Raw genomic sequence first — 13,141 nt, 5'->3', positions numbered from 1 at the left:
CATTTGGGAACACCGAGTTAAGTCCTGTAAGTTCAACCATGTATTCGTGGGGAAGGAGGGAGCAAAGAAGGAAGGGAAAAGGAGAAAAGTAACTTAAATGGTTAGAGCCAATATTCCATTCAATGGGCCAGTACCCTGAGTCCAGGTGAGACAGCAAACATGAAGCCCCTGGTCTCAGTTCCCACCGATCTGGATACGGTGAGAGACAAAAAAAAAAACCCACACACACCGTACTCGTGGGCAACTTCAGAGACTTGAGGGTATTTTTTGAGTATGATTTTCATCTTCTGTGCTGACTTTAGGATTTCCTTCTGCATAGAATCTCTAAGGCACAACTCCACCGCACTTGAACTCACCTGCTAATCATGAAAATGACCGGACATATATGACCTTAAAAGGAAGGGTTAATGACAGAAGACAAGTCTCCTATGGAAAGGCAATTCTCAAACAGATTGTACTATCCCAGTCCTGTGGTATTTTAAGCCATTACACACGTAACGGGATGACACAGGCTATGCACGCCCCCCACCTGGCAAGCAACCTCACCGAGTGGTCAGGGTCAGTGCTCTGGGTCACTCCTCCACCCTTTCTGTACCTGGTCTCCAGGCTGGCAGCCTCTTGAAGCATCTCATCCGTGATTGTGTCTGTGTCGTAAAACTCTCTGAGGGCTCGCAGCAGCTCCTCCTTCCGACGAGCAGGCAGGCTCTCCGCGTTGAGCAGGGCCCTGGCCCCAGAACGTACCTGCCGGCGCTCAGGGTCTTCTAGCAGCCGCAGACCCTCCTCAGAGCCAATGGGGGCCTGGAACTCCCTGGCCAGCTGCTGCTTCAGGTGGTTGTCGTAGTAGTTAGAGACGGCGTGGCAGGAGGTACAGAGCAGCAGCACATCGTGGGAGTTGTGGTCTTTCATCTCAATGGGGAAGTGCTTCCGGTACTCGTGTGGAATCACGTTCTTCCTGCCAAGCCCACCCAGAAGGCAGCGCTCATTAGCAGATGACACGGAACACATGTGGAGCTAGCAGGCGGGCTACTGGAGTCTCATCTGGGCCTAAACATGACTGAGAAGCCTTGGGCACCACAATCCAACAGAGATTACATACAGGCAGTACGACCTATTCCACTCTCAGCCTGCCTAGCTACCCGTGCCTTAGTTTCCTCTCTCCTAGAAGTAGGTTCATACCACCTGCCCTCAAGAGCCAGCAGAGGGCCAATGGCAGAGGGAGGCTAATAACCACCTTTGCCATGATTGTATTCCCAGAAGGAAGAGTATCAGAGAAATGAAAAAAAAAAAATACTAATGGCCTTTAATATCTAGAAAATAACTCTCAAAGCATGTAGCAGGCAACCTCTACTTCTGAAATTCTGGAAGCCTGGTGACCGAAAAAAACCAATTTCCTCTATCTGAGAAATCCCTCACTCAGACTATTTCTATGGTTCATCAAGGCCCAGCAGTGTTTTCTAAGGAGAACTAAGCTCTCAGGAAAAACTCTTAAGAGCAACAATTATTTGTCTTACTTTGTAAGAAGAGAACGTAGGAAAGTGAATTATTCCACAGAAGCCAGGGAGAAAACCCAAAGTGTGCCTTCAGGTCATCCAAATACAGGCACACCTCATGTCATTGTGTTCTGCAGATTTTACATTTTTTACACATTGAAAGTTTGTGGCAACCCTGCATCAAGCAAGTCTACTGGCCCCATTTTTCCAACAGCATTTTTTCACTTCCTGTCTCTGTGTCATATTTTAGTAATTCTTGCAACATTTCGAACTGTTTCATTATTATTATATTCGTTATGCTAATCTGTGATAAGTGAGCACAGGTGTCACTACAGTAATTGTTTTGGGGACACCATGAACCATGCCCATATAAGACCGTGAAAACAATAAATAAATGTTATGTGTGTTCTGACTGCTCCACCAGCTGGCCATTGCACTGTCTCTCTCTCCCTTTCCTGGGGCCTCCCTGTTTCTTGGGATGCAATGATATTGATATCAGGCCAGTTAATAACCCTACAATGGCCTATTAGTGTTCAAGTGAAAGAAAGACTTGCACGTCTCCCACTTTAAATCAAAAGCTAGAAGTGATTACATTGAGTGAGGAAGGCATGTGGAAAGCCGACACAGGCCAAAAGCTATGCCTCTGGAACCAGTTAACCGACTTGTGAATGCCTAGGAAAAGTTCTCGAAGGAAATTAAAAGTGCTGCTCCAGTGAACACATAAATGGGATGCAAGTGAAACAGCCTTACTGCTGACATAGAGAGAGGTTAGTGGTCTGGACAGAAGATCAAACTAACCTCAATGTTATCTTAAACCAAAGCCTAATCCAGAGCAAGGTCCTAATCCTCTCCAATTCTGTGAAGGCTGAGAGGTGAGGAAGCTGCAGAAGAAAAGTCTGAAGCCAGCAGAGGTCGGTTCATGAAGTTTAAGGAAAGAAGCCATCTCCACAACATGAAAGTGCAAGGTGAGACAGCAAGTGCATATGTAGAAGCTGCAGCAAGTTCTCCAGAAGATCCAGCTAAGATGATTCATGAAGGTGGCTCCACTAACCAACAGATTTTCAATGTGGATGAAACAGCCTTTTATTGGAAGAAGATGCCATCCAGGGCTTTCATAGCTAGAGAGAAGTCAGCACCTGGTTACAAAGCCTCAAAAGAGGGGTGCCTGCGTGGCTCAGATGGTTAAGCATCCAACTTCGGATCGGGTCACGATCTCACAGTTCGTGGGTTCGAGCCCTGTGTCGGGCTCTGTGCTGACAGCTAGATCAGAGCCTGGAGCCTGTCTTTGGATTCTGTCTCCTTCTCTCTCTCTGTCCCTCCCGTGCTTTCTCTCTCTTCTCTCTCTCTCAAAAATAAATAAAAAACGTTAAAAAAATTTTTTTTTTAAAGCTTCAAAAGACAGGCTGACTCTCTTGTTAAGGGCTAATGCAGCTGGTGACTTTCACTCGAAGCCAATGCTCATGGACCATTCTAAAAACCCTAGGGCCCTTCAGAATGATGCTAAATCTACTCTGCCTGTGCTCTCTAAATGGAAAAACAAAGTGTGGATGACAGCCTATCTGTTTACAACATGGTTTACTGAATATTTTAAGCCCACTGTTGAGACTACTGCTCAGAAAAAAAAAATTTCCTTTCAACATTTTACTCTTCATTGACAGTATATCTGGCCACCCAAGAACTCTGATGGAGATACACAAGATTAATATTGTTTTCATGTCTGCTAGCACATCTATTCTGCAGCCCATGGGCAAAAGAAGTCACTGCAGATGTGGTAGAAATAGCAACAGAACTAGAATCAGAAGTGGAGCCTGAAGATGGGACTGAATTGCTGTGATCTCAGGATAAAACTTTAACTGATGAGTTGCTTCTTATCGATGAGCAAGGAAAGTGGTTTCTTGAGATGGAATCTATTCCTGGTGAGGATGCTGTGAAGATTGTTGAAATGACAGCAAAGGATTTAGAATATTATGTCAACTTAGTTGATGAAACAGTGCAGGATTTGAAAGGACTGACTTCAATTTGGAAAGAAGTTCTACTGTGAGTAAAATGCTATCAAACACCATCACATGCTACAGAGAAAATGTTTGTGAAAGAAGAACCCATCAGTGCAGCAAACTTCATTGTCATTTTATTTTAAGAAACTGTCAGGGCGCCTGGGTGGCTCAGTCAGTTAAGCAACCAACTTCAGCTCAGGTCATGATCTTGTGGTCCATGGGTTTGAGCCCCATGTCGGGCTCTTGCTAACTGCTCAGAGCCTGGAGCCTACTTCGGATTCTGTGTCTCCCTCTCTCTCTCTCTGCCCCCTCCCCCCACCACTCAAGCTCCGTCTCTCTCTCTCTCTCAAAATAATAAACATTAAAAAATTTTTAAATTTAACAAAAAAAAGAAATGGCCACAGCCACCCTAACCTTCAGCAGCCACCACCCTGATTAGTTAGCAGCCATCAACATCGAGGCAAGACCCTCCTCCAGCAAAGAATTACAACTCACTGAGAGCTCAGAAGATGGTTAGCATTTTTTAGCAATAAAGTATTCTATGTATGTATGTATATAACCTCTATACCCAATGTGGGGCTCGAACTCATGACTCCAAGATCAAGAGTCACATGCTCTACTTACTGAGCCAGTAAGGCACCCCAGCAATAAAGTATTTTTTAACATATTTTTTAATGTTTATTTCTTTATTTTGAGAGAGAGAGAGACAGAGAGAGAAAGCATGCAAGTGGAGGAGGGACAGAGAGAGAGAGAGAGAGAGAGAGAGAGAGAGAGAGAATCCCAAGCAGGCTCCATACTGTCAGTGCAGAGCCCAACGTGGGGCTCGAACTCACAAACCGTGAGATTATGGCCTGAGCTGAAATCAAGAGTCAGATACTTAACCAACTGAGTCACCCAAGTGCCTGTGAAGTATTTTTAAATTAAAATATATACACTGTTGTTTTAGACATAATGTTACTGCACTATAGTGCAGTGTAAATGTAATTTTTACATGCACTGGAAATCAAAAATTCATTTGACTCATTCACTTTAAGATTTTTTAAAAATTTTTTTAATGTTTATTTTTTTTAGAGAGAGACAGAGACAGAGCGTGAGTGGGGGAGAGGCAGAGAGAGAGGGAGACATAGAATCCGAAGCAGGCTCCAGGCTCTGAGCTGTCATGTCAGCACAGAGGCTCAATGTGGGGCTCAAACTCATGGACTGCGAGATCATGACCTGAGCTAGTCAGACACTTAACTGACTGAGCCACTCAGACACCCCTAAGATTTTATTTTAAAGTAATCTGTACACCCAGCGTGGGGCTTGAGCTCACAACCCCGAGATCAAGAGTGGCATACTCCACTGACTGAGACAGCCAGGCGCTCCTGCCTCACTTTATTGTGGTGTTCGCTTTATTATGATGGTCTGGAGCCAGAGTTGCAATATATCTGAGGTATGCCTGTATTCCACGAATAGTACCAAGGTGCAGCTTGTAAGCCACTCAAGGAAGGATTATAAGAACACACAGAGAAAGGCAGCTTCAGAAGGAAATGGTCTCTGATCTTTCTATTAGCAAAAGGGAATCACTCTCTTCATGGCAAACTGTCACTGAGAAAGAGTGTTACGTTCCGGAAACCAAGAACTGGTCTCAGGATAGGTGGGGGACACTATAGCAAGGCCACACAGAGTTCAGAAGCTCTCAGGAAAACTGGGATGACCGCCATGGACAAGTCTTTCAGCCAAAGTGGACAGATTCAACCAAGGCCCCCGAGGGTTCCATATGTGGCTACAAAGGCAAATTCCATCAGAGGCAGAGAATCTGGGTGGCCAGACCCCACACTCACCGAATGTACGAGTCCTTCTTGCCACATACTACACACAGGTTCTCTTTAACCATCAAGTAATAGTCTCCTGGAGATTCGGGTCTTCCCGCAGGTTCAAACTGTAGCTTGACCACAAAAGGCTCTTCGCTCACCAGCTCTTAGGAAAAAGAAAAAGGGTGAGTGTTTGCCTACCTCTCCCTCAGGAAGGAAGCCCCACCTGAATTGTTCTCTGCTGTATCCACCAGAGATCACGATTATAACTGAAGACGTATAGGTCTAAGGTCATATTAGGATCAGTGACAAAGCTAGATTAACTTCTCCCTATGTTAGTTCTTCAACTGTCTAAAAATTATAAAGTGAAAGAAGGGAGACAGGAGAAAAAAGACACACAAATAGATAAAAAGATGGCTCCAAACGTCCTTGAAGGAAAGGAAAAATAAAATTACCCCTAGAGCACCTCTACTATCCTACCATACAACCTTCTCTCCAGACCCAAGATGAGACCTCATGCCTTTTGCTGGAGGCTGGGCCTGAGTCTCTAAGCAGACAGAAATCACAACTGAACAGCCACGTCTCACTTGTCTCAAGTTCTTTCTGCCTTCTTCTATCCCCCCCTGCCCCGTGTCCCTCTCCCCACTCCTGCCAGGACACACATGCACCTAAATGTAGATGAAATAGGACAGGTGAGTCTCAAACCTCCAATGCCTTTGTCCAGGTACCACTGAGCTTTCCTTCGGTCACAAGTGCAGAGGGGCTGTCCATCAGGAGCATGCAGGAAGCAGTTATCATAGAGGGGTGATTTTCTGCAGGGAAGGCAGAGATTAATCTAAGACTGAAAGCTAACCATGGGTCAAGGTATCAGTTGCCTTCCCATGCTGTCTTCTGAGTGACCCCAGCTACTCTCGATACTAGGGTCAAACATTACGTTTATGGGAAAAAACAAGTAGGGCAAAAAATCATGTCTGTTCCTCCATCTGCATGGGGCTAGGAACTAAAAATGAGTTCATTTAGCTAGTCTTTATATTTATGGACAGGAAGTAAGTTGGGTAGTATTTACACAGCTCTGTTGTGAAAGTGAACAGGAGCAAGCACCAAGAAACTGCTCTACAGAGTAATCACTGGGTTAAACAAAGTAAATTAAAATTAAAGAATTTCAGGCTGAAGTAATGAGGGCCACAGGAGTTTATTTCTGGCTCAAACGCAATACTTGCTTCAATTTAATCATCCAGTTCCTAAAGGCACTCTGCTACAGGGACCAAGCTTCCACTCCAAAGTACTTATTAGTCATCTTTCTGCAATAGAGGCATAAGTCGTACAGAGAAACTCTCACTGGTTAGAGAATAATATTGGCTTAGAGCTGGATGCCATTCTAAATAATCAAATACCAAATGAACAGGAAATCAGATGATGCATTTCTTCTGCAATGTAGAAGGCAATTCATGTTATTCATTTTCGCAGCTATCCCGAGCAAGGAAGGAGTAATAATTATACCCTCATTTATAACTGGAAAAGTTACAAGTCTAAGGTCATATGAGGATCAGTGACAAAGCTCGGTTAAGTTCTCCCTATTTCTACTCCAACTGTCTAAAACTTAAAAAGCAAAAGAAGGGGGAAAGGAGGAAAATACACAAATAGATCAAAAAACAGCTCCAAATGTCCTTGAAGGAAAGGAAAAATAAAATTAACCCCTACAGCACCTCTGCTGTCCTAGCATACAACCTTGTCCCCAGACCCAAGATGAGGCATCGTGCCTTTTGCTGCAGGCTGGGCCTCTGAGTCTCAGCAGACAGGGTACAGCTCAGTTACCTGGCCGAGTAGCCCACCCCCAGGGGCTTTCTTTTGTGCTTCCTGGGGTCTCTCCCCTGGTGGTTGCCTGGCATCACTCCATCCATCTTAGACTTCTTATTTTTGGGCTTCTGCTGGGCTTCTGCTGCTTCCCCATTAACTTCTTCCCCCAATCGGCTCACTCCTTTGCTTCGGAACGGGATGTCTACCACATCCCGGCATTTCTCCAAGACTTCCCTCCAGCTCATGTGGTCATCGTTCTCATCTAGAGTTGAATTCCTAGAGAAACGGTATCCAAGAAGATGGAGAAAGAGAGCCACTGAAATCTGGGCATCCCTGGCAGCATATATTACCTGAAGAGAAAAGTCAGAGATCAGTGGAATCTGGAAGGCAAAGCAAAGAAAGCAATTTCCAACTCAATCACAAAGATGCAGACAACTTTTAGGATTCGAATTCAAGATGTACGATGTACTTCTCAACAACCTTTTATTATGAGACATTTCACACTATACAACAGTAAATCGAATAGTATAATGAATCTTCATGTTTCTTTCCTGTCTCTGTTTTTAACTAAAATAGCTAAAATAGTGCCTTACTCTAAAGGCTCAACAATCCTATTCAATATATAAATTAGTGAAGTTTCTTTCTATCTGCTACCAAACCTGATGGACAGATTTTTGTCAAGTTTAGGTGAGGCCAGTTACCACAAGTTTGACAACCAGAACACGAAATTCACTTTGGAGGTGGTCATCCTCTAGAACACCTGAAAGCAAGATTCATTAAGAGGCCTATGTGACTGTCAATCAGAAACAACCTGCCATTATTAATAAGATGTGGGAAACAAATTGGTTTCAAGCATGGGCCTCAAATCAAAAGTCAAAAGGGCCCATTTCTGGAATTTATTTATTTAAAAATGGTAAGTCATTCTCCCAAGCCACTGGTGACAGGAAGGCTGATCATAAATAAAAGTAGTCAAATCTATAATCAATAGCTTTTCCCAACAAAGGGTGTAAAGACTTTAAAATTCCTTTAATTTACCTTTAATAACCAAGCCTGGTAAATAATACTACTAGGAAGGATTTGTTATGCTTTTAGAATAAAACAATTTGGGTAAAATTTTCCACCTAGACTCAACAATCTACACATCTATCAGCAGGATCAGCAGGCTGTTTCTCAAAGGAAAGGAGTGTGCTTCAATGTGAAGAGCTTAAAGTGCTTTTTAACACTGTTTTCAAATGATAAGAAAACCCAAGCACTTTCATCAAATGGTGTTAAGACAATTGGATGGCCACATGTAAAAGAATAAAGATCCAAACAAAAATTATAAGCCTAAATGTAAGAGCTAAAACCTAAGACTTTTAGAAGAAAACGTAGGGGTAAATGTTCATGACCTTGGGTTAGGCAATGATTTCTTGGCTATGACACCAGAAGTATATGTGATAAAAGAAAAAATAGATACCTAGACCTCATCAGTATTAAAACCTTTTGTGCTTCAAACAACTCCACCAAGTAAGTGAAAAGATGACCTGAAGAACGGAGGCAAATATTTACACATTACGTCTCTAATAAGGGACTAGTCTCCAAAATATATAAAGAACTCTTAAAAGCCAACAATATAAAGACAAACAACTCGATCAAAATACGAGCAAAGGATTTAAATAGATATTTCTGTAATATATATTCTACAATATATAATTTCCATAACATATTTTTAAATAGCCAATAAGCACATGGAAAGATGCTCAGCCTCATTAGTCACTAGGGAAATGTAAATCAAAACCACAACGAAATACCATTTCATTCCTACTAGGATGGCTCTAACCAAAAAGATAGGCAATAACAAGCGTTGGTGAGGATGCAGAAAATTAGAACCTTCATACATTGCTAATTGGAATATAAAATGATGTAGTTACTTTGTAAAACAGTCTGGCAGTTCCTCAGTGACACATAAAGTTCATGACCCAGCAATTACACTTCTAGGTATATACCCAAGAGAAGTAAAAACATACATGTGTCCACACAAAATTTTATGCCCAAATATTCATAGTGGCATTTTTCATAATAGCCAAAAAATGAAAGCAATGCACCAACTGATGAATGTATAAACCAAATGTACTATATATCCATACAATATTGTTTAGAATAAAAAGAAATGAAGTACCAATAAACGTTACAATGTGAATGACCCACGACAACATGGTAAGTTAAGCCCACAAAAGATCATATATTATATGATTCCATTGATATGAAATGTCCAAAACAGACAAATCTATAGAGACAAGAGGTAGATCAATGGCTGCCTAGTGCTAGGGTGGGAGTGAGCATAGGGTGGGAAGTGACTTGCTAATGGATATGGAGTTTCTCTTTGGGGTGATAAAAATGTTCTTTTTTTTTTTTAAGTATTTTTTTTTAATGTTTTTTGTTTATTTGGAGAGAGAGGGTGCAAGATGGGGAGGGGCAGCGAGAGTGGGAGAGAAAGAGAATCCCAAGCAGGCTCCAGGCTGTCAGCACAGAACCCGACAAGGGTCTCAATCTCACAAACCGTGAGATCATGACCTGAGCCTAAATCAAGAGACAGACACTCAACCGGCTGAGCCACTCAGGCACCCCAAAAATCTTCTAAAATTAGATTGTGGTGATGGTTGTACCACTCTGTAAAAATACTAAAGTCCATTGATTTGTATACTTTTTTTTTAAGTCGGCTCCATGCCCAATGTGGGGCTTGAACTCACATCTCTGAGATCAAGAGTAACATGCTCTACGGACTAAGCCAGCCAGGCACCTCATTTTGTGTACTTTAAATGGCTGAATTTTGCTGTATGTTAGTTATACCTTAAAATTGTTAAGGAAGGAAGGAAGGAAGGAAGGAAGGAAGGAAGGAAGGAAGGAACCAAGGCACAAAGAAGTGACTTACTCAGGGTCACAGAAAGTCAGAAACAGCTGCAAAAAACAAATTCAGATAGTATGACTCCCAAAATTCTCTCTCAGGAAGGATGTTAACCTTAAGGTATCAGCTGTGCTAAAGCTTTTCTATAACAACATTTTGGAAGGGTGAACAAGCAGTGACTGACTCAGCAAACAAGAGAAGGCTAAAACCTAGGCCTAAAGGAAGCCAAAAATCCAAGAATTAAGTTAATTTGAGCCACAGAACATAAGCATAAGGAATGGGAAGCACCAGGAATCTGGGAAAGCAAGGGTACAAGCAGGGGTGAGAACAACAGGATAAGGTGAAAGTCTCCAAAAAGAACACTTAGAACCAGAGGCACCGGGGTGGCTCAGTCAGTTAGGCGTCCAACTCTTGATTTCATCTCAGGTCATGATCTCACAGTTGGTGAGTTCAAGCCCTGAACTGGGCTCTGCACTGATGGCACGGAACCCACTTGGGATTCTGTCTCCCTCTCTCTCTCTGCCCCTCCCCTGCTTGCTCTCTATCTCTTTCTCAAAATAAACAAAAATAAACTTGAAAAAAAAAAACAACAAACCCTAGATCTTCTCCTTTACACCACAGGGCTGGCAACTACTCCTTCTCTAACCCCCCAAAGAGTAAAAGTTTAAGTCATATAATGGGCTAACTCCCAGAGGATCTGGATCCAGTAACAACAGGTCTGGTGAAGGGTGGGGGCAAAGTGTCATCTGAAAAAGGGATTATGGGAAAGTTTACATAATGACTGGTAAAACTACCAGCACCTTTTCCCACTCAGCTACCAGAATATAAGCAGAGGGGCTTACACCCCTTTGGCAGAAGACTAGATGGTTCATTTCTGGAGACACTGAGTAGCCTGAGAAAAAAGAGTTCCAGTTACTGACATGTGACTATAATCTGTAGGTACTGATAATAAAGCCCACTGGCCCAAAAGCGCTGGCCATATTTGCTGTGTTCTCAATCCATTTTTTTTTAATTCAAATTTAAGGGGCACCTGGGTGGCTCAGTCGGTTAAGAATCTGACTTTGGCTCAGGTCATGATCTCACAGTTTGTGGGCTCAAGCACCACATCGGGCTCTGTGCTGACCGCTTGGAGCCTGGAGCCTGCTTCAGATTCTCTGTTCCCCTCTCTCTCTGCCCCTCCACCCCACTTGTGCTCTGTTTCTCTGTCAAAAATAAACAAACATTAAACATTTTTTAAATTAAAATTTAAATATCATTTTCTGTATTTTCTAAAATCTCATTAAGCATTATGTTCATAATTAGAACAAAAAATAAACACTGTTTAAATAAAGCATGAATAAGAAACTTTGGAAATTCTGAATTCTCACAATAAGGATCACAAATCTGGTTTCAAATTTGATAGCAATTAACTTTTTCTCCCCAACTTTTTATTTTTAAGATTTTCAAGCTCACAGAGAAGTTAAATAATAATGCCACCTGACATTCATAATTGTCAAGATTTGCTTTATCTCTTTATGATATGGACACCACACACTTTTTTTTTTCTTTTTGGCTGAACACATTGCAACACTAAGTTGCAGCTATTATAGTCCTTCATCTCTAAATACATTAGTGTGTACTTCTTAAGAAGAACATTCTTCTACATAATCATACTATTAGCATACCCAAGAACTTTAACAGTGGCAAAATACAATAATATACAGTTCTAACGTCTCCAATTGTTCCGAAAATGTCTTTTACAGATGGTCCAAGATTCAGGATTTTTAACAGACTTGCAGAATGGTACAACCATTCACCATAATCAACGTTGGAACACTTTCATCACCTCAAAAAGAAACCTTTGACCCACTGGCAGTCATCCTCCACTTCTCCCAGCCCTAGGCAACCTATTAATTTATTTTCTGTCTCTATAGATTTGTATATTCTGAAATATTTCACAAAAATGGAGTCATGCAAAATGTGTTTGCAATTAGCTTCTTTCAGTAGCATAATGTTTTCGAGACTCATCCCTGTCATAGTATGTATCATTTTTAGTACTGAGTAATACTCCATTGTAAGGGTATGCCATATTTTATTTATGCATTCATCAGCTGATGTGCCCAATCAGCTTTTTAATGTGTCCTTAACTATGAATGGACAGACAAGGATCTAAACATTTAAGAAAAATCTTTAATGCGAAGTTCAAAGACCAAATCAAACATTTCAAATAAGGAACTCAGAGGAGAACAAAGCAATACAGGAAGCAGAAGAAAACCTCAGAAATCTTTAATACTCTAAGATAACAGAAGATACTACATCCATTAAACAAAAACAAAGTTATTTTAAACGTGAATATTCAGAGGAGGCCAAGAATCTCTTGTCACTTAACATTATGATAGGAATTATTAAAAATTCAATAGAAATGTTAGAAGACAAATTTGAGAAAATTTCCTAGAAGATAAAACAAAAAATACAGATAGAAAAATCAGAGAGAAAATATTTTTCTTAGGAAGTAGGCTGATCAATTCAAGGATCCAATATCCAAATAATATGAGTTCTAGAAACAGAAGGGAGGGATGTTTTCAAAGAAATATTATGAAAATAATTCCCTGAACTAAAAGACACGAACTTCCAGATTGAAAGGATCCACTGAATTCTAATGCTATAATGAGAAATAGCCCACACTAATTAGTATCATCATGAATTTTAATAACTAAGAATAAAGTAAAGATTTTCCAGAAAGAAAAACAAGTGACGTACTCAGCATCAATACTGGAAGCTATAAGACAGGGAAGAGTACCTTCAAATTTTTGAAGGAAAATGATTTTCACCCTAAATGCTGTACTCTGCCAAACCATCAGTTAATAGAGGGAAGCCAGTATCTTTTCAGACACACAAGGCATCATAAATTAACTTCCCATGCTCCCTTTCTTAAAGTACCCCAGATAAGAAAGGGAAAAGACATGGAGTTCGGAAGACAGAAGATCTACTACAGAAGAAAGCTGAAGGGAATCCCCAGGATGATGGTAAATGCAGATTCCAGGGTCAGAGCTAGGCAGCAGGGCTCCTGAAAGGAGCAGGGTGACAAAGGGCTCTAGAAGGGATGGCTCCAAGGGAAAGCGAGAGGAATAAGTCACCTCCTGTGTCTGAACCACTGGAGAAAAGATGGACGGTCCCGTTAAAAGTCTGGGGCTGAAAGAGTTA

General features: G+C 41.5%; 1 protein-coding gene across 5 annotated transcripts in view; it reads right to left on the bottom strand.

The window, feature by feature from the left end:
- The window catches only part of EXD2 (exonuclease 3'-5' domain containing 2), an 85,154-nt gene that overhangs the window by 3,947 nt on the left and 68,066 nt on the right, over positions 1–13,141 (bottom strand). For all 5 annotated transcript variants that reach the window (XM_060620145.2, XM_060620146.2, XM_060620143.2 and 2 more), the window contains 4 exons: positions 7,093–7,424; positions 5,983–6,089; positions 5,308–5,443; positions 596–952 (listed from right to left, as the gene is read on the bottom strand). In XM_060620145.2, coding sequence (XP_060476128.1) covers positions 596–952; positions 5,308–5,443; positions 5,983–6,089; positions 7,093–7,424 — 932 coding nt within the window. The remainder of the gene's footprint in view (positions 1–595; positions 953–5,307; positions 5,444–5,982; positions 6,090–7,092; positions 7,425–13,141) is intronic.

This window comes from Panthera onca, chromosome B3 (assembly GCF_046562875.1).
Source record: "Panthera onca isolate mPanOnc1 chromosome B3, mPanOnc1 haplotype 2, whole genome shotgun sequence".
Classification (NCBI taxonomy): domain Eukaryota; kingdom Metazoa; phylum Chordata; class Mammalia; order Carnivora; family Felidae; genus Panthera; species Panthera onca.
Note: the sequence above shows the minus strand (reverse complement) of the source record. Positions and strands in the feature narration are given on the sequence as shown.